General features: G+C 35.4%; 1 protein-coding gene across 3 annotated transcripts in view; it reads right to left on the minus strand.

Moving 5' to 3' along the window:
- PALLD (palladin, cytoskeletal associated protein) overlaps positions 1–21,537 on the minus strand; it is a 177,230-nt gene that overhangs the window by 106,890 nt on the left and 48,803 nt on the right. For all 3 annotated transcript variants that reach the window (XM_054382854.1, XM_054382855.1, XM_054382856.1), the window contains exons 2-7: positions 12,372–12,550; positions 10,614–10,680; positions 9,952–10,057; positions 8,977–9,051; positions 6,680–6,821; positions 6,342–6,365 (exon numbers count right to left, since the gene is read on the minus strand). In XM_054382854.1, the coding sequence (XP_054238829.1) occupies positions 6,342–6,365; positions 6,680–6,821; positions 8,977–9,051; positions 9,952–10,057; positions 10,614–10,680; positions 12,372–12,550 (593 nt within the window). The remainder of the gene's footprint in view (positions 1–6,341; positions 6,366–6,679; positions 6,822–8,976; positions 9,052–9,951; positions 10,058–10,613; positions 10,681–12,371; positions 12,551–21,537) is intronic.

The raw sequence follows: 21,537 nt of genomic DNA on the forward strand, positions 1-21,537 counted from the left end.
TTTTCTTTCCTAATTTTCACTGTGGAATGGCAGAATACTGTCTCTAGACAGCAGACAAAAAAAGTTATGGAATTTATCCAGTTTTAATTGACAATGTATCCAAAAATTTCCTGTACTGGAAATGGGCTAAAAATGAATGCCTAACTAAATAGTTGGCACAGAGCTGTGTTTCAGACAGCAGAACATGCTTTTTTTTTCTTGGCAACACAAACCAGTTACTCTGTGTAGCTGCAAGAGGCATGTCTAGTAACACTGTAGCATGTTGGATCTTATCTGACCCAGATGAAGATTAATGACTCGTGAAAGGTCTTATCAGGAAAGTAATGGGTAACACAAGCTAGTTTTTGAACTACTGAGATTGGCTTTTTTTAGAGTCATGGTGTGTCATAAGCAGTTGAAGCTATATTGTTAACCACACGTGCGTACTCCTGAATTGAACTGACTCTGGGGATGAAATATGATACATACAGCACAATAGTTTCCTGTTCATTTAACAGCAGCATTCTGAAAGCTGGGTATTTCAGAACTGCAGAAAATCACTCCCAGCATGCCGAGAACTGATGTTTGAATGAGGGCAAAGGTACTCGAAAGTATAACAACCAGCAAAATTCCTACTTTTCAAACAGCAGATCTAACTAATGAATAATGAATGTTCTTTCCATTTTAAAAGTATTTAAAATGATCACGTGAGGAGGGCTGATCTTCACTTTTCAGAAATAAAAGAATTTTCATGGATTTTATCATGATGTGGTTTGTTCACTGAAGTGGTATACTTGAACGTTATACATGTTAAATTGCAATAATCCTTGTAAATGAAATACCAAGTAAATTAGTGATGAAAGTAATCAGAGTTCAAAATAGTCTTCTCAGCCAGATGAACACACAGATGAACACACATGTTTGTGATCAATCATGAACATACTGGCTAAAATGAGAACACAAAAACTCTCAAGAACTAATCAAAAGGCAGCTTGAGAAGAATGTGCATGCAAGCAATACATTGTCATTGTCATTATTAATATTGTGTCCCCTAACGAAGAATCACTGACCTCTAGCTCCTGGCTAAAAGGCTTACTACTGTGGAAAAACATAGAAATAAGATATTTTGACAAAAGAAACCTTCTTCTGAGGTCTGCAGATACATAGTGTTCTGAGTATTTCTCAGGCTTTGTATCCTGACTTAATTATTTCTTTTTGTTACTGTGCTAAGTAGAATCTGATGATTCGAAATAAATAATGTCTGTTCTACTTCCCAGCAATCATCAGCTGACAAATAATTTCATCACAAAAATGTGTTCCAGAAAGCAGCTCTGAAATGCTGTTCTCAGGGCCTTAAAACATATTTAACACTTGACTAAATGAATACAAAAGCATTCTGTTCATTGAAACATGTAAAATGCTTAGGCATGCAAGTACTTGACCATTTTGTCAGTTATTTAGAGAGAAAGATTACATTTTACAAAGTAATATTTTCCCTTTATTGTTCATGAGTCCATTAGGAAAAACAGAAAACTGTTGCATTTAGACAAATTTAATCATTGGCAATGTGTTTACTTCAGAGTGTTTCAATATATTACATTAAAGGCAGAGTAGTTCTTATATCTGCACCTTCATCTCCAAATGTGACCATTATTTTCCTCCACTATAATGCACATAGTCCCGGGAAATAGGTAAGGTCTTTTATTAGTAGTTATTCATTATAAGGCAATGAACAGATCTATTCCTGTATATGCAGGTTTAAAGTTCTATGTTTTCTGCTCCACAGACAGCGGGCAGTCACAGTGGTGGTTTCCTGGTAAAAATCCAATCAAACACAACCCTGCCATTTTGTAGACAAGTTGTTTCTTTTTCTCTCTCTTGTTCTCCTCACCATCAGAAGTTTAAGTACAGTTTAAGAACAAAGCAATATGCCCATTCTCATTTAGGTATCTGTGCATCTTTTATATAAAGAGAAAGGAGAAGCGTGAAAATAGAGAAAAACTGAATATGCAGAGGAGCATAATAGATTATAATATTGCAGAGCAGTAGATGCCTTAACTTGCAATAACACAAGAAAAAAAGGTAGTCAATTTACCTGTTTCTGATGATCATTATTGTGTATACCCCTAGCCAGTCAGGCAGCAGTTTTGGCTTATTTAATACGCTTTATGTCATTCAAGAAATGAAGAGATAAGTAAATCTACAGAACTGACTATGCTTGAAGATATCTCAAACAATACTTACAAAATACTGAGAAGAAAACCAAACAGCAAATGTGGTTGTGGTCAGTCCAACGCACTTTTAGAGTACAGAAACTAGGTTGCAGTATATGTAATCAATGCCTGGGACAGCTGCTATCTAACCAGTTCAGGCATAATAAATAGGAATACTGCTATGGCAGCATGGACTCTGGTCCCTAAAGCAGTGCTCAGGTTTGAGGAGAGATTAAGCCCCCCCTGCCATATGCCCCTTACATCAGGCCCAAACAGGCTACAATTGTGCATAAAAATAACCCAGGCCACTCAAGGCCACAGTGAGACCCAAAATCCTCCTCCATGTCTGATAAAAACCCAGGAGGAGAGAGAAAAGAGAGTGAGCTAACAGTACAATTTGCTTATAAAGAGATAGCAGAATTATGGGGTAGAATAAACAATCTGCCCTTTCCAGTCCACCACTGAGCCCTTCTGGACCTCCTGGAGGTCTTCCACTCAATGGTTTTTAAAGGCATCCAGCCTAAAAACAACATGGGGTCACTGACAGGACAAGAATTCTGTAGGTACCCTGGGAGACAGAGTACAACTGAAAAATGTAATTGACAAGTAATGGAGCATATGTTGAGCAGATCACCTTCAGAGGAGAATAATTTTAGCTTATTTTCATTTTTCTATCTTCATTTGGCTCATTGGAGACTGCTCTCTTCAAGCACTTCTTTGCTGCTCAGCAGTGAGGAGGCATCACTCTCAGTTAGAATTGCTGTTTTCACTGAAAAATGCAAGGATCCAACATGCATGCTGACCTGCTGAAGTTTCTGTATTTTGAACTTCATCAGCTGTCAGAAAGATGTTTGGGTTTTTTTGTTTGGTAGGTTTGGTTTGGGTTTTTTTGGGGGTTTGTTTGTGTTGTCATGTTTTTTTTTATGTGTGTGTGTGAGGAGGCAGTAAGGATTTAATTAACATTTACCCTGTATTTTCAGTTTCAAACATTATGCCGAAACAGGAGGTAGTTTTCCAAGGGAATTACTTACTACAGTTGAAACTGGAACACAGCAGCCAAATAGAGCAAGAAAGCACAATTCAAGAGAAGTGATGACTATCTTTTGAGATGGTTTTGGTGAACACACACAGTATTGTGCTTAGGAAAAAAAACATGTACATGTGGCAATTTCCTGGCAATTTAAGAAAAATTACTTCATATAGTTTTCTTCTTCCATGCCATTAGACAATTGTTTTAATGTAATTCAATACAGTTTGTGGCTGCCTCCAGACAGCTGAGTAATGGTCAAAATATCAACAGCTGGCAAATGACTCCATGGGATTTTTCATCCTCAGGCAGCCTGTTCTTTGAAAGATTCAATGAGTATATATAGCCAAAACGTTCAAGAAAGAAATACAGAGCAGGTAATTTGACAAACTGTGATGTTGGCTTTAGGTAATCTGACTAGCTATTAATTCACAAAGCAGTCTGGAGAGATTTGTGATGCAAACTGATTTCTGTCTAGACAGAAAAAGGAGTGCAAAACACATTAGGGTAGATACAATGTACCCCTAAAAAGTAGTGATCCAATCCCCCAACCCCTTGATCCCTGTGTCTTAATATTTTATCTGTGTGAGTAATGACCTAGCAAGGGATAACAAATGTTTTTGAGCACTATAAACTGTCTATGGACATTTGGGCTTTGGTTGACAACCAGCAATTAAAATCAGGCTAAATTTGTTGTAATTATGTAAAATTCCATGGAAAAAAATTTAGAAATCATCACCATCTTTCAAAATTCTTAATACTCATGCAGCACAGGCATGTTGATTTCCCTACCATCTTGCACAGATATTCAGCATCAGCTCTGAAGAGCAGTTGCTATAGCTTGTTTTCTTATGAGCAATTTGCTCTGCAGGCATTGTTTTGTCTGGCTTTTTAGTGTATGAATTGCATCACATACCAGTGCTGTAATTATTACATTTCTGGTATCAGCCTGACTTCTTGTGGAAAGAACAACAGCCTTCATTACATCCAAAACACCAGAGTTACTTATTACCAATATTACTAAGAACCCCACTGCTTATCATTTATGCCAAAAGGAAATAATTATATTTTGCCCAAACTTTATTTACATTCCCTTTCCATGCACAGAGTTAGTTCCTACAGAAATATGCCAATAAGCATACTGTCATTAATTCTAGTGGAGAATAAGACACTGCACATTATTTAATAGGACTTACTGGGAAATAATACATGCTCAAATCATACAGGGAAAGTATTTATGAATGAATCCAGGGAGAACAAAACACCAAAGCAAAACTCTGTCATAGTTTTGAGTAGCAGGGACGTGCTTATATATACAAGGATAAAACTACAAGCATGGAAAAAAAGACCCTGAAACAAAAAAGAGGAGACTGCTGTCAGGCATTCATTACTGTTATGTCTATTAAACTGCAACAATGCAGATACTCCAATAGCATTTTGAGATGCCTTCCTACTCTTGCCCTTCCCCCTCTCTTGAGAGTGGTATGAGATAACTTGATCTTAAATACCTTTGCTGTACCTGTGAAAACTCAAGAAATGCACCATTAATGTAAGTATCCATTCTGATTTATTTTTTAAAGATATCAAGAAACTAGCTAAATCAAAAGACTTATTTTGTAATATATATTACAGGAGAATGTTCCAAGAGTGCTCCAAAGGGTTTATAAGGATATTAAAACTCTCTTCAAACTGTTTTGAATTGTAAGTTACAATTTTTAAAACCTAAAGTTTGGACTGTGATCATAAACTGCCCAAGTAGTTTATCGCTATCCAGATTTATGTCCAAGTGCTAACAAGGAGCACCTGGATATGTTTCAGATTCTCATTAGAGGTTAATTTGATTTCCCTGCACTTGTCTTTCCTTCACGTGGCTCACATTTCAAGCTTTCATAAATCAAATAATTCAGTCACATGTATAATGTATTAGCCATTACTAGAGGTGATGATGCTGTACACTACAATTAATAATATAAACTCTCAGGACAGAGCATGCGTGTGTGTGTGCATACGTATATGTATGATGGTCATGAAGTAAAATAGTTATCTAATAATTTTGTGAAGCAGAAAGAAAATTAATGAATAACTGAAAAAAAAAAAAAAACAAACCAACAAAAAACCTGAAGGTTTTTCCTTTCTCCATTCCATGAAAAGTAAGAGAAAGCTGTATTTCTCTTAGGGTTAACCCTTGACTACTTTTTCCCAGTCCATATCCTCATAGCCACACTGTTACTTTACAAACATCACTCAGCTGCCAAGTTTCTTCTCCCTGCAGACAAAGACTACCAATTTGACCACTACAAGTTTATAATGCACCCCCCTGGCCCTCAACTGCTAAGGTCCTTAGTTTAGAGACACTCTCTGGGGACACCCAGGTGTTGGAGAGAAAACTTCTCTGTTTCATTGTTCTACTCCATAATTAAAACTGCCTCCAAATTCAAGCATATTCAACCACAAGCACCCTCCTAAAGCAAGGCTCAGGCAGCATCACTGTCTTCTCTACTATGTTTGACTCAGAAACATTAAAGAAAAGAACAAATGTTTGCATTCACTTACTATGCACAAAACCACCCCAGAATGTAATGACGTATAATGGGAAGATGAAGCAGCCAGAGAAAAGCTGTAGTTGCAAGAGCAGTTTTTGCTTGCTCAAATTTAGGACTTTTATTTTATAAATAGGCTAGAAAAATTCAACGTGCCCTTGTTTTTGAGGATCAGCTTTTTCTTTCAAGATACTTCACAACTGCCAAGTTAGACTGGGAAAACCAGCATTTAGTGGTTGGGTGTTATGAAACTCTTACGAGTACAGTTTGGGTAACGGAATTTTGTGGGATTTGTTCTTTTTCCTCAGTAACAAGCAAATTGCTCACTTTCTGTGAAGGAAGTTTGCTTCAAAGTTTAAGCTGTGAGACTCTCCTTGCTGGTCTAAATGGAATTTACTGTTTAACTAATAAAGGAATTGATGTAAAGGACAGTGTAGAGTATGAAAGGTGTGATAAAGTAACATTGTCTTTAAGGGGGTTTCATATTACCAGTGCTCAGCAGAAACACATTTCTATTTATGGAGTCAGTACAAACTCAAAGAGCTAGTGAATCATGAGATTATTTTTACATATGATTCTTACCAGGTTCAGTTGCAGACCGTGGCTCTGCATATCACATCATAAGGAGGAGAAACAAACAAGAAAGATGGTATTAGAGATGACAGTAATAAACAGCAGTATATTGAATTAACATATTATACTGAAATACTGTAGAAAAAGCACAGAATCTGTGCAGACACACTGCAAAATAAAGAAGATTAAATTTTCTGTTGGTAGTAGTTCAGCTATTACTTCTAGCCATTCTAAACGCTGAAATGTGAGGGAGAGAGAACTCCATCAAAAACTCTATACTGACAGACTAACTTCATGGTCTTTCACTGCCCTATATCAGAAGTAGCCACTTCAGATTATTGCCTTACTTTTCTGAAGAATTCTGAAGTCTGGAGAATCTTGTATTTCAACACCCTGTCGAAACCACTTAACATGAATGGGAGGGGATCCTCTGACCCTGCATTCCAATACCACAACTTGTCCCTCAGATGCCGTGGAGTTTTGTAGATCCTGAAATATAACAATCACAATGTAAATTAAAAAATAGTCTTTTCTTTCTTTTGTATTTCAACTTTATTTTATTGTGTCATTACATTTTTTTCAATAGACATTTTCTGTGAGCTGTTGTATCAGCTACACAGTTAAAAATGATTGAATAGGTTATTTTCAAATGCATTCTTAATACGATCAAAAAAGGTGTATAAGCATTTAATTCCTCAGACCATCCCAAACAGATGGTTGCAGTCTGACCTTTCATTTTCAGTCCTTTCTCAGAGTGAAAATAAAATTCTACAGCTATCTATGTGTTGATTGATTTGGTCCTGTGCTTTTTTCAGGTCAACCTCTAGCACGTGGAGTTGCCATTCAAAACCAGCCAGGCAAAATTAGATGACACAAATATGATTAGGGTATATTAGATTGTGCATGGATAACTTCTGAGACAGTGTTATAACTGTAATAAATTTGTATACACATCTGAAAAATTCAGGAAGAGTCTAAAATTTTGATGAATAAGGGGTGAGTGAGGATAATCTACACAACAGAATGGACAGTAGACAGCCACTATTTTTGCCTTTGTTATCCATCTTAAGATTATAAATCAAAGAGTCTTTTTAACTCTACTAGCTGTCTCATTCACTTTCCAGTTTATTAATAAAATTTTAGGCACTTGAAGCCAGGTCTAAGATCAGAATTATCCCTTGTTACTATTCATAGCTCTCTAGTTAATCAAAACCATAAGAATTCTGTTATATGGAAACTGAAAAAAATTTAGGTTGTTCCCTGAAGTTTGTACAGAAAGAAATTTGTGTCAGGAATCTGAGTAAGCTTTGTTGTTTGTATATGGTTTATTTCTTCTGTAATTAATGTTGTTCTGATTTGGTAGATGCCAGCTCGCTTAAGTCAGTTAATATTGGATTTCATGGACAAAAGATATGAAGATTGGGAAGGAACAGAGCAGTTTTGATCACTTTGGTGATTTCTGAATAAGGACTGGATTTCTCCTGTTTCCCACTCTTCCTGGGAAGATGACTGCCTCCCTACCTTGCAGAAACCCCATTCTCTACCCCTTTGTACCTCAACTATTCACTCTCCTGTGATACCTGTAATAAGATTATGAGAGATAGAATCAAAACTTTTCTGATGTGAGAAAGGAATATGATGAAGCCAGGCTAGACAGTTGTGAACAAGAGGACTTACTCTTATGAATCTCTCAGCAAAACTACTTGCTGTTCCATATTAGCTTAGTCAACTGTTTTTCTGAAGTAATAAGCAGAATCATAGAATTATGAAGCATAGAAGTGTTAGGGGTTGGAAGGGACCTCAAGGATCATCTAGTTCCAACCCCCCAGTTATGGGCAGGGACACCTCATACTAGACCAGGTTGCCTAGAGCCACATCCAGCCTGACCTCAAAAACCTCTAGGGATGGGGCTTCTACCTTCTTCATTTTGACTTCAGATAATGGTGACTAAATAATAGTCACTTTTGTAGAAATTGTGGTTTGAAGGCAAAACAAAAATCATATTTTCTATTAAAGTTGTGGTTTAGAGATTTGAGAAATATACTGTTATTCTTTTTGCTGTTACCTGATTCCCAGTTGTAAAGCTTCATTTGGGATGAGTGTGAAGATAAATACTGGCTTAAATAATTACTTTAGAATAACTGAATGAAAGTTTCACTTCTATCAAGTCCATGCCTTATATTTTACAAGACATTCCATTGAAGAATATCTGAGCTGCTTTTTCAATTAACACAGCTTCATGGATTTTTTTTTTCTAAAGCAAAGTCAAAAAGCCTGTGTTATTTGTTCTTATCAATAGACAAATTATCGTGAATGAGGCTTTGTCATGATTATGATGTGTAATTTTCACCTGCCTTGCTTTATTTTACAAAGATTCCTCAATGAAGGATGGCCAAGGGCACAAGACAAACACATACAGAATATTCATGCATTTCCACTGGTGATTTTAATAGGGTAAAAGGCATAAGAACTTCTTTATTGCAGTGAAAAAGTATTTTCTTAGGAAGTCATTAATACCTACAAGGATTATAAAAACTGTAGAAGCTTAAAGCAGCTTAACATTAGTGGATTAAAGTACACGATTTTGATATTTCCTTCTGGACAACAGAAGTATAATATAAAAATAATGATGTATAAAATATACCTTTGTAAAAATGGGTGCAGAATAGGTAGGCTTAGGTCCATCGACATGGTGCAAGTATGAAGTAGGGCTTTGAACCTGCAAAGCAATGCAACAATGCTATAAATAGAAAGAATATTGGTTTCAATAATATGGCCCAAATATATCTGCGCAATAATGCAACTCTCAAATGTACAGACTGATTATTTTATGCCTCTTCTAGCAAGCTTTTTTGAGTGACATAATTGTTTGACAACTGTTATGCTTCTGAAATCAAAATGCAAGCTTTAGAGGTTTCTATATTTCCCAAAAGAATTCTGTATCCAGTCTTTTCCTTGAAGTATTTTGAGGGCTTGACTCCTATTAACATCATTCAAGTAAGTAATTTGCACTGAAGCATTTTTCCCTCCCCTGTTTCTATATCCCTTAATTTCTGTAGTAATAAATCAATGCAGGTATTTAAAGGCTTATCAAAGTTAGCCAAAGGGAGGGAAAAGAATTTACCATGAACAGTTTAACATAGATTTTAATTTATATTTTAGGATTTATGTGCAAACTCTAAGTCATCCACAGTAGCTTTAAAACTTAGCATAAACTAATGAATAGTAAAATTAAATTTTCTCTAAAATATTAATTATTTTCATAATAAAATCAAAAACTTTTCCTAAAAAAAACATTGTAGGCATCAGTTTGTATTATATTCTTCTGGAATTGGACCAAGTCACTCTTAAGTGATATACTCAGTAATTTTCAGCATCACCAGATCTCACATACATACTGCACTGGTATACACTGCGTAAGAATCCATATGTATATTTCCTTTTATGTCCTATTCACTAGATATATATTTCATATTTTTTAAAAAAATCATTCTTAATGTATCGTAATTCTATGTTTCAAGAATATAATTCCTCAAAATGACAGAATTTGTCAAGACTTACAAATTCTGAAAAAAAAAATAATATTTTTACTAATTTGAAAATTGATGCATAGGAATACCTGCTGACTGGGCACAGAGATAGGTTGAATTACAGCTGTAGTGACTCCTGTTTTTGGTGTTGAAGATCCTATTGTTAAGGAAACAGAAGTGGTTTTCTTTTGGGCCCTGAAAAAAACAGAAAAACAGCAAGCAGTTGATAAGATCTGAAATCAGAATATCTTAGTCTGTAACTGATAAGCTATTTTGTATTTTCTGTAACTTTAAACATGCCATTATCAAGCTGAAAGAAATCAGCATTGGAGAAAGCTTGGGTAGAACATAATCTTTGTCTAGTATACTCTTTCACATTCCCTAAAAAAAGGTATTGATTTAAGATACAAACTAAATGTATTTTATTTCTTTAATTGTAGGCCTCTGCTTGCTTTTTTGAAGGCACAAGTCTGAGTGATTACAAATGAAGACTTGGTTAACCTAAAACTACTTCTGAATGTGAAAAGATGTCAAAAAGAGTTGGCAGGGTAAGACTTCTTTGACAGAACAAGCATATTAATACAAACTAGAATTATAGTACTACACATTTATATCACATGAGAGCAGGAGAAATGACAAAATATGCATGAATATGCTCTAGGTGCTTATTCATATCTAAAACTATTGCAGATTTTCCAGTGTCCCTTATTAAGAACGTCTACACAGCATTGGTTCGACTTTACATACTTACTGTGGCATAGCTCCAGATTTTGATTTGAAACTTAAACTTTCAGTCTCTGAATCTGTGGAACTGGCACCTGGAAAAGAAAACATTTTCAATAATCTCATACTCTTTTACTGATTTATCTAATATTGACATTAAACTCTCCCCACAACCAAACTGTGCCACCTTTGCCTTTCATTTCAAGAGTTGTGAGCACTCTGTAATAAACTACTACACATTTTCTTCTCTGATGAAAGAGCATAGCTATGTACTTCAGACCATCACAGAAAATATGCCAATTCAATTGTAAACTCTTTTTCTCAAGCTTCTAGATGTCTTCCTTCATATTGAAGCAAATAAGGCCAAGAAGAAGGGGGGAAAAAAAGATTACTACTACTCTGCTGGAATGATATAATTTTATTTACTTGAATGTTAAAATTTAAAGGCTAAACAAATATTTATGGTTTATACACAGACCACAAATCTTCAAACTTGAGTAAGAGCAACTCAGTATAGGAAGATGTTTTCAGAATAAACTTGCTACCCATGATCTCCACAGTTCAGATTATTTGTATTAACCTATACATAACATTTATATGCTGGCATTTCTTGACAGTGGAAGTCTTGATATAATGTATGTGTTTGGCAATATCCTGAATTCAAAGAAAAAAGTATAAAATAATTTACTCTTTGTGTATTAATTTTTCTTAACAAACGGTACTTTACACAATGTTTATTCTAGACATTTATTCAGTAGATATTATTCCTCAAAAGATTTGTGTATACATATTGATAGCTGTATTTGCAATACAAATCATAAGCAATTCTTAATCAGTACACATACTACAGTGTAGACTGAGTATTTCTGAAGTCACGTTTACTTTTGTGAAGAGAATTCTTACTAAAATCCCTAAGATGGACAAAAATCTTGGGGATTTTGCTATCATATCCCAATGTGGGGTAAAAAGGTTCTGAGAACATAAAGCATGATGAAAAAAATCCTATAAATTTACCTCTGACATGATTTAGTTAGTTTATAGTGAAAAGTTTATTGCTTTGTTAATCAAAAGCTATCGAATCATTTTGATATGGTATTACTCAGAGTTGTTATCAGGATTTGTTATATGAATTTGTTTTGTGCTTCAAATTAACCATTTAAATTAATTCTAATGAGTGACAAAACTGGTAAAAGGTATTTATTATCAAAATGTTTGAAAGATGTATGAATTAAAATACAGGTAAGCAAAACATGAAAATATTAAAATAAATATAATCTACATTGATTAATATTAAAATATCAATTATTTAAGAGTAAATATTAAAAGAAACATCAAATTCTGGACAAAACCAGTATGGGTATCTTTTAATCTGAATTAATGTTGGTGTGCTAAATTTGAAGAGTTATAATACATTTACCCATGACTGAAGAAGACTCATTTGAGGCAGTCACATTTAATTGTAGTGGAAAGAAATTCAGAACTGAGACAAGGATTACTGCTGTCATGGAAGTCATTATTAGTAGCTTGATTTACAGAGGGTACTACCTAAAAGCTAACCATACATCAAAAGCTCTGCTCGATCCTGCTTTTCTATTCTTTGTCTTATTTGTACCCATTCTGGGATGTTCCTGTGATGTTCAGAATGTATTGCACTAAAGGGAAGCAGAGGGGCATCATAAAAATACCATCAAGAAAAATGTAATCTTAACATACAGAACTAAAAATAAACTTCATCTTAGGTATCTTTTCCCGTGTGTGTCAAGTACCTTATTATTTGCCCTCTTACCTTCAATGAATATTTCAGCTGATGTACTATCTGAGCCGATGGAATTTGAAGCCAGACAAGTATAGCGTCCCGTGTCGTCTTCAAAGGCTTCTGCTATAATTAGTGAATGAAGTCCTTCACTTCCAGAATGGATCTGAATGTCAGGGGTATTCTGGAGTTCTTTTCCTTCACAGAACCATCTGCAGCCCACACGTATTTAGAAAGACAAAGAAAAGAAGAACATGAAAGATTGGTTCAAGCCCATCTCAGACAAGAAGACATTACACCCTGCTACAAAAATCTAAATTGCTACTGATATGAGCACATGGTGCTTTGAAGTGTTTAATGGCATTCACAAAGAAATAATTTGCTGGAATAAACTTGGTTTGAAATCTAACGAGACATATCTGAATGCTAAGAAAATTGTACACATCTACAACTGTTCTCTGTTGTGTTTTGGTAGAATGAATACTTTCTGTATTTTCCTGATTTATCCATATCTGTGACAGTTGATTGTGTGTGAGAAGTGGATAACTCTTTTTATAAAGGGGCTGCTATGCAATTTTGCAAGGCATGGTAGATTGGTGAGTCACTAAAGGACAGCCTTCTGTTCTCAAATTTGCATTATGTCCTGAAAACAAATTTTGCCAACTATTTCTAAGCTGCAGTTATATAAACTCTGTCTCATCTTAATCACTCTTCCTTCCATTCCTCTTATCCCATAATTCTAATCTATACTTTTGCTTGTTCTCTCTGCCCTCCTTTTCTTCTTCCTCTGCCACATCAAAATTCAAACCTTGTTATTCTGAGGATAAAGACAAAACGAGTAATTCTTGACAGCAAGCTTCAAAAGTGATCAGTCATTTTCTTCCCCCATACACTTTTAATTTAAAATACATAAATAAATGTAACCACAGGAATTTGAGAGGCAATTAAAATTTAAAGATGACAGTATTTTCAAAAATGACATTTAAAGAATTAAAATTTGCCACATTTTAAAAAAATTAATATTTTTCCTTTAATTTGGGGCCTCCAGCATAGGAAGAACATGGCCCTGTTGGGGCAAGCAGAGAGGTGGGCCATGAAAATGATGAGTGGGCTGGAGCATCTCTCATATGAGGATAGGCTAAGCGAGCTGGGGTTGCTCAGTCTTGAGAAAAGAAGGCTGCAGGAAGATGTTTGAGCATCCTTCCAGGACTTTAAAGAGGGACTACAAAAAAAGATGAAGAGGAACGCTATCATGAAATTTAGTTATAAGACAAGAGTTAATGGTTTCAAACTGAAAGGGAGTAGATTTAGATTAGATATAAGGAAGAAATTCTTCACTGTGAGGGTGGTGAGAAAACGAACAGGTTGCCCAGAGAAGCTGTGGATACCCCAACCTGTGAAGTGCTCAAGTCCAGGCTGGATGGGGCACCCTGATGTAGTGAAAAGTGTCCCTGCCCATAGTGGGGGGCTTTAAACTAGATGATCTGTAAGATTCCTTCCAGCCTAAACCATTCTATAATTCTACATTTATGAGAGAAGTTTTACAGTTACATTTCAGTAATGCTTCAGAATGAAACATCATCCCCTTCCTCCATCAGCTGACTTTCCCCAGCTCTCCAAAACAAAGTAACCCCAAAGAGTTACAGAACCCCTCTACCTATTTAGGAAAACCATGCAACCCTACAGGACGACAGATACCACACAATAACAATCAACGAGGACTGTAAATCTTGAGATTTCATGCTTATTTCAGAATGCAGAGTTAAGTCACTTACCAGATTTACACATAAGACAATTCCCCTTAGTAACACCCAGAACTGTGGGCAAGCCCTCTGAATAAGACAATACCCCTTAATAAAATCCAGAACTGTGGGCAGTCCCTCTGAACAATAGATCTTCTATTCCTGAAGGCAAAAAAATGTTGATAGTAGCATTCAAACCATATGTAATTTTCTTGTGTAATTAAAAACCTAACAAGTCTCTGCTTTGTCTTCTGTTGTGCCCAGAGAGAGCATGCAGAAAGTATCATTTTTAGAAGGAACTAACAAACTTCCATTTGTTTAATCAGTAGACCCCTTTGGCCTACTTTTAAAACTACTGGGCTTGGAGATAAATCTATTCTGTCAGCTTGACTGCCAAAATTAACATTTTTCTTCCCCCTCTTCCCCTCCTTTCCTCTCTTGTCACAAGTCCTCCCTTCTCCCAGTGTGAGGACCTCTGCTACTATTTCTGCTTATTAGACCTTCAGAGCCCTAACCTCTGTGCAGTCTTTCATATGTTACGTTTTAAGTGATATGCACAAGAGAGAGGTTAATTCAATTTCTAGACAATCACAGACAAAAGTCTGTAATATGATGCTCTACTTAACCATCAGTTCTATTTGTCTTTCCTTTCCAGAAATGTCCTGCAAAGGGAAACCTTTCCTCTAAGCCTAATTATTTTCTCAGATATGTCCCATTTTAGTTTCATGCAAATTGTATGGCTTTCTACTGTCTGCCAAATTCCACAAGCAGAAAATGTTTAAGAAATGGTGATAAGCATATGAACATAAAATAGAAAAACCTAAAATGTATTTATAATTTTTTGTGAGAAGATGTTTAGTAAACAACCTGTTTTCTTAGGAGCACAGGTTCTACACTGTCCCTTGATTCATGCATAGACATAGTCAGCCTCAAAGAGTGGGAGCTATTCCTCAGTACGGGTTTGGACTGAGACTCCTTGTGCCACATCAGTGACATATCACTGAAAATGAGTCCTGACTTGCTACATCAGACACCGTCTGCCGCAGAGGAAAACACGTTAAGTAAGCAGTTCAATATGAAATTACCTCAGTCGTCATTAAGATGATGTTTGATGACTAGGAAACAGGCTTGGTGTGGGACTGCACTGTTTAATGTCAACAGAACTATTCGCCTTCACAATAATTAAGAGCAGAGTTACTTGAAATCAAGAACAGTGGAACAGACTTAACTACATTCTCTTTCCTTTTCTAGTTGTGATTCCTCCCACCCCTTCCTCCCTCCATCTATATGTTGATGAAAGAAGAGGATTCATTAACGTGAATTTCTTTTGGGGGTTACAGCCAAATTAGGTGAATGAGAAAATAGCTGGAATATTTATTCTGCAATAACTTACTAGGTGCCAGTTCAGTTCAAGAGAGTTTGTGAATGACAAAAAAGGGGCAGCTAATAAAAATAAATGGAGTAACTTTTGCCCAAACACAAACTGGATTTTAGTTTTCCATCTTTTATATGACATGGGATATTATAGAGCACAAAATTACTATCTACAGGCCCCATCAGCCTTACTGCCATTATACTTGGAATAGTCGTGGTAAGAGGATTTTCGGTTCCTAAGGACTGAAAAATATTCAAAGACAATGCTTTGAAGCATTCTCTCTTTCTGCAGAAGGATCACCAAAGCAAGCAACAAATCATTATTGAAAGGATATTGAGCCAAAGAAACCAGGAAGACTCATTGCTAGACAGAAAAAGAGCTGCAAAGCAACTCTTTTGGGAGATTTCCAGCTTTTTGCTTACTAGGGCAACCATTAACTCATGTTCAGTCTATTCCAGCCTATTGATTCCCTTGGGGATAAAAGGATTACTATATACCTATGAGAAGGCAATAATGCTTCTGGAGAGGCAAAATACCAAAACCAAACCAAAATCAAAAGACACTGAGAGTAACGCAATGGAACAAACGCATTGCAACTACTTGACAGGGGTGTTGGACTTGATCTCCAGAGGTCCCTTCCAACCCCTACCATTCTCTGATTCTGTGATCTATTTCACAGATTCTGGATGACAAGTACAAAAATTATCTATTCATTTCCCTATCCCTTTATTGTAGGTTCTCAATATTGTATGAAGTGTGCAGATAGAAACAACCAGAAGAACAAATGTTTTGCGTATGTGTATACATATCAGTTCACAGGATAAGAAGTCAAGCTTGTATCCTAGGTGTATTCCTGCAGACTGGGCTAGCATTCCAGAAAACTTGTAAAGAACTGTCCCCTTGAATGAGAACAGAAACTACAGTAAAATGTCACATTAAGGCTGCCAAAAAGGGTCAAATAAAGGAATATTCATTTTATGTAACAGGAATTAATTTTGTTAGTATCTTGCCAAATAACGCTGAATATCTCTGTCCTTTTGTGCTTTCTTCTTCATTCTTTTTCTTCTATTTCTCTTCCTCCCTGCACTTTCACTGTACCACTCTCTGCCTCTCCTTTTCCCTAACTACACTTACTTTTCACCTACATTGTATTTATGGTACGCTAAAACTTTAGGTCTTTGATGTAGACACTGAAGCACAATCGCTGGACTGGAAAGTCAGAACTCCAAGGAAGCAAACCAGAAGTATTTTGGTAGCAGAGGAACAATGATTAAGATACTAGGTTTTCATGCTTCAAAGCCTACTTTGCTGTTCCACTGGCTACATTATTGTATGATGGCAAAACTAGAAGAACAAAAGGGCAGTCAGATGCCAGGTGAGCAGCAGTTTATGCTCACTGACATCAAGTAGCAATTAACACAGTATGGCTTTCTGTTTCACTCTTCTTTTCTTTATGCCTTCTCAGCCCTGCATGTATGGAAATATATATGAACACGTGCGTCTGGGATTTTAATGACTGTGAACAAATATAAACAGAGTTGAACAGTACACTGACTGAGTGAACACCAGGGCCTTAACAAAAACATTTCAAGGTTCTCTCTAATGCATAATCCTGCTGGAACTTGTGCTTTTTGAGAGCCACTGAGGAATAGAGAGGTTTTCCTTTCTGCACACTCTTAAAAGTTAATTTAAAATGGCAGCTGAAGTGAAACTTTAAGATATAGCCTTGGGGAAGAATTATAATAGGGAACTCTGACCACTACAAAAAGTGCAGAGAGATAAGTTGTAAATTAAAAAGTAATTTTATCCTTAGCCGTGTTAAGTATGTTCAGCAAGAAAAGTTTAAATTAAATACTCTGGCATTCCTGCTCTGGCAGAGTCAGCATTTCCATCAGAATACTGTGTATAACTTTCATGTATTTTTTTTCTCCATTCAAGTTAAGCAGTCTAGCACTTCCAAGCTGTAAAATATCATTACTTAAAGAATTTAACTTGATTTTTAAAGGAAATAAATTTTGCCATATAAGATTTAAAGTACACAGCAGTAATCAGATTATTCAGATGCTTATGTTTGCACAGTGCTCAGTTTTTGTGCAACCTGCAATGCAATATTTTTATGCCTTACATAAAATTTCATTATTTGTTATAGGTGATTCATAAAGGAGTTACCAATAACTACATAAATACTTTAAATTTTTATATTTTGCAAGATAACAAGAAAATTAAGGTCTGAGTATAGATGCTAATGCTTTGTCTGAACCTCAAGTTAAGTAACTGAAAAGTGCCTCTGTATGATGAAAATCACAGAAGCCAATTTTATCATGTAACACACTTTTAATTATAAACAATTTTCATTATAAATGAATACTTAGTCAGAATTTAACTGCTTCTTCAGGTGTTACACAGTGTTCTCCCAGCTCTCACAAATTTCAGTGAGGACTTCAAATCCACCTGAGTAAATTGCATAACATTAGGTATTTGGGTCCAGCCTTCTCAAAGTGTAAAAAAGAAAAGGCAGAAGAATACTAAAATGGTTATATTTTCAAGACACTTGTCAACATTTCAGCCTGCCACTTCCTACAAGTTAATTCTGCTCTCTCTGAAGTCAAGCTTTGCATAACAATCTGCAAGGACACAAAGAGGTGGAGATACAGAAGGTAACAGATGTACCACTTGAGTGGTGGGCTTCCAAGAACAGTGAGTAATGGCCTATGTCACTGTTTTCAGGTTGTGATGACCATAAAGATGACGTTTTCATCTTTTTCCTGACATTGGAAAAACACCTTCCCTACATTCTTGTGTAGATTTCCCAAGCCTCTTTCTGTTCTTGTTATCTGTGGGACAAGGATTCTGAACTGCACCATTTTGGCTGGGGAAATAAACTGAAAGTTAGCTTTAATTTTTGACAGCTCCAGACAAGATAATTAGAGTTACAAAAGATATCCTATCCAAAGTTCATATCCTTATCTTCAAGTACTGCAATATTCCATGATCTTATGTAGTTCTATACAATGAATTACAAAAGAAAATCAGTATTGCCAGATTGGCTAAAAATTAATTGTTCCATTTAAAAAACACAGTATTAGATTAAAAGTTTGTTTTGTCTTTTTTTTTTTTTTAATAGATTGTATTGTCTCTGTCTTTGCAATTGTTGACCTCGCTTTATAGCTTTTAAATACAGAAGCTTAAAAAAGATGTATTTATGCTGGAGGCTTTTAATTACCTGAATGATAGATATATTCCCACAAGAAAACATAAAATTGATGGTAGAAAGTGTAACTTGCCATACACCAAATCTTTTACAGATTACTTTTTTTGGTCTTTCGATTAAGTGAATTTGAAATAATCTGCTTGACAGTTGTCTTTGTTTCCTTTGCACTTCTCTGGCAGTGATATAATGCACGCCACTGATATCAGCTATGTAATTACTCAATTATTTTTATGCCCAATAAATTTTTGCCACAAATGTGTTTTTCTGGTTACTGAACTTGCAGAAATTTATGACTGAGGCAAGTGCCTCCTATTTCATAAGGCCCTACTGTTTTACCTCAACTTTTGGTTGCAAGCTATTTTTAATAGAGCACCCTAGTGAAAACAATTATGCATATTATAGTATGAACTAAATGAGTAAAGATACTTGCATTAGTGACTATATCTTTTAGTAACTCTTCATTGAACTAATGGTTCAGGATAAATTTATCCTGAAACAGAAACCTTTTTTTTTTTTTTTTAATTTAGAGTCTTAAAGTGAAATAAATAATAAATTGTGGGTTTTTGTTTTTGTTTTTTACATTTATCATAATTTCACTGTGCACTATAAAAAGAATGAATTAATAAAACAAAACTATTTTGATTTAGTACAATTTCATTGTTATAAATCACATGTCTCTGTGTTAATCCTGCATTCCTATAGAAGTCTAGAAGATAAATATGATATAATGTGGTAAAGAAATATCTGTATGTAAAGGAAAAAATGATGTGATTTAAAGAACAAAAATGCATTGCATTCCATGCCTATAATTAAGAAGTCTAATGCTGATTTTTTCTTTACATAAACTAGAGATAGTTCGTCATACAGAAAAGGGGTACCTGCTGTATGACTTATTTGGATATGTAATCCAAAGCCATGCGTTTATGATTCATGAACATCTCTACCATAACAGGCTGTGCAGAAGGTGAAGGTGATGTTCAATACTGGCTACTTCATGCAGGAATAACTTGGCATTTAGCAACTGCCTTGTTGATCTGTCTTCAAAGCCTTACAGGTACATTCATGACATATGGCAAAGAAACCGGGCAAGTCACTCTTACTGTTGACAGCACTTTGGTTTTGGGACAAATGATATTTCACAAATGACATGCCACATTTCAGGTAATCCTGTTTAATTATGCTGAACAAAGGCATCTGTGAAGCTGTATGTATTCAGTAAGAACAGATTGGAGATAATTTCTTTAACTGGCCAAAAACCAGTCAGTATTAAAGTAAAAATCAGTATGTTTTCCTCTCTAACCAGAACAAACAAATATATCATGTTTATATAGTAATTTCTTCTACAAAAACATTGCTTATTGGGCAGCCAACCTCCACAGATGAAAAAACAGACTGCTGAACAACTTATTTTCCATTTCTGAACTCCAAGGTTTAAATACTATCTCATATCCCATTTTGTTTTATCTTTGTCATTTGCCCCAAAAGATTATCTTTTGCTTTATCTTTGTCCATCATCAAGACACAAAGTATCATAATTATTACTCTTGATTCTAACTGCATGTTTTCTGAAGACAAAATCATTGACCAGGTGTAAACCATTGATTTCACAGTTTCAGAAACCTTACAGAGAAGTTTCTTTCCTGCTTGGGTACAAGCCTATGCTATAAACGTGTCACTTTCAGAAGCAGAAATTTAACGGACAAACATGTGGATCACAGAATCACAGAAACACAGAATGGTAGGGGTTGGAAGGGACCTCTGAAGATCATCAAGTCCAACTCCCCTGCCAGAGCAGGATCACCTAAAGCAGAACCATCTAATGGATGGATAATTAATTTCATTCTAAATTTCAGAACAAGAAAGACAGAAAAATGCTGTGCAATTTAATGTAGTGCAAACTGCAAGCCACCTTTTACAATAAAAGTGTTGATTATTTGCCACATACATGACTAGCTATTTAAAAACAACAGTGCTTTTGCAATTTATTAACTTCTATAACTGGAGAATTTGGGCACAGGTAAATTCATGAATTCTGTGTTCATGTTCATATTTGCAAACAAAAAGCATAAATAAAAAACCCAATAATGTTTCCATACTTTTATCAGTAAAACATTTTTGAGGGCCATTAGACTCATTAAATTACTAGACTAATTTAATAAGATTCTTTACAGCAGTAATTTTCATCAGAAATCTTATTGAAGAACAAGGGATTAATAATATTTAATGTGATAATTTTCTTACATCATCTCTTCTTGGACAGTTTCTTCACACTTTTTTATTTTCTGGTGCATTATGTTATTTTGTACCTGACATCTTGAAGTCTACAAGATTTTATGTAGTCTTCTATTTGACTAAGTTTGAGTTCTTAGCACATATATGCATACTACCACCACCACTTACAACTCAACAATATATCTGAGATGTATCTCCTGAAGCAGCTTTTGAGATGAAGTGCAGTCTATGCTAGAGCTTCTTTGCAGGTACCTAAGCAATAACTCTGCTGCTGCCTTACAGACAAGGTAGTCTGATTGAGGAAGAATAGGTTGGAATAATCAAAGGGAAAAGAACTGCTCTCCTCAGGGCAGACTCTGCTTGGCACAACTGAAGAGTCAAACGGACTCTTAGCTCCACTAAACTTACAGTTCTGTATTTCAGTAATTAAGGCAATCACCAAACAACTTGGATGGCTGTGCTTGACAATATGTCATTTTCTCAAGCTCTCATTACATGTTGAAATTGAAACAAATTTCCTTCAGAACAAAGCCCATACTGCTGCTCAATAAAACTCCTTCAACTTCAGGAGGATAAGCTGTTAAAGTTCAAGATATAAAAATCTCTTCCCTTTACCTATAATGATTCTCCTCAGACATA

The sequence above is a fragment of the Indicator indicator genome, chromosome 8 (assembly GCF_027791375.1).
Source record: "Indicator indicator isolate 239-I01 chromosome 8, UM_Iind_1.1, whole genome shotgun sequence".
Taxonomy (NCBI): Eukaryota; Metazoa; Chordata; class Aves; order Piciformes; family Indicatoridae; genus Indicator; species Indicator indicator.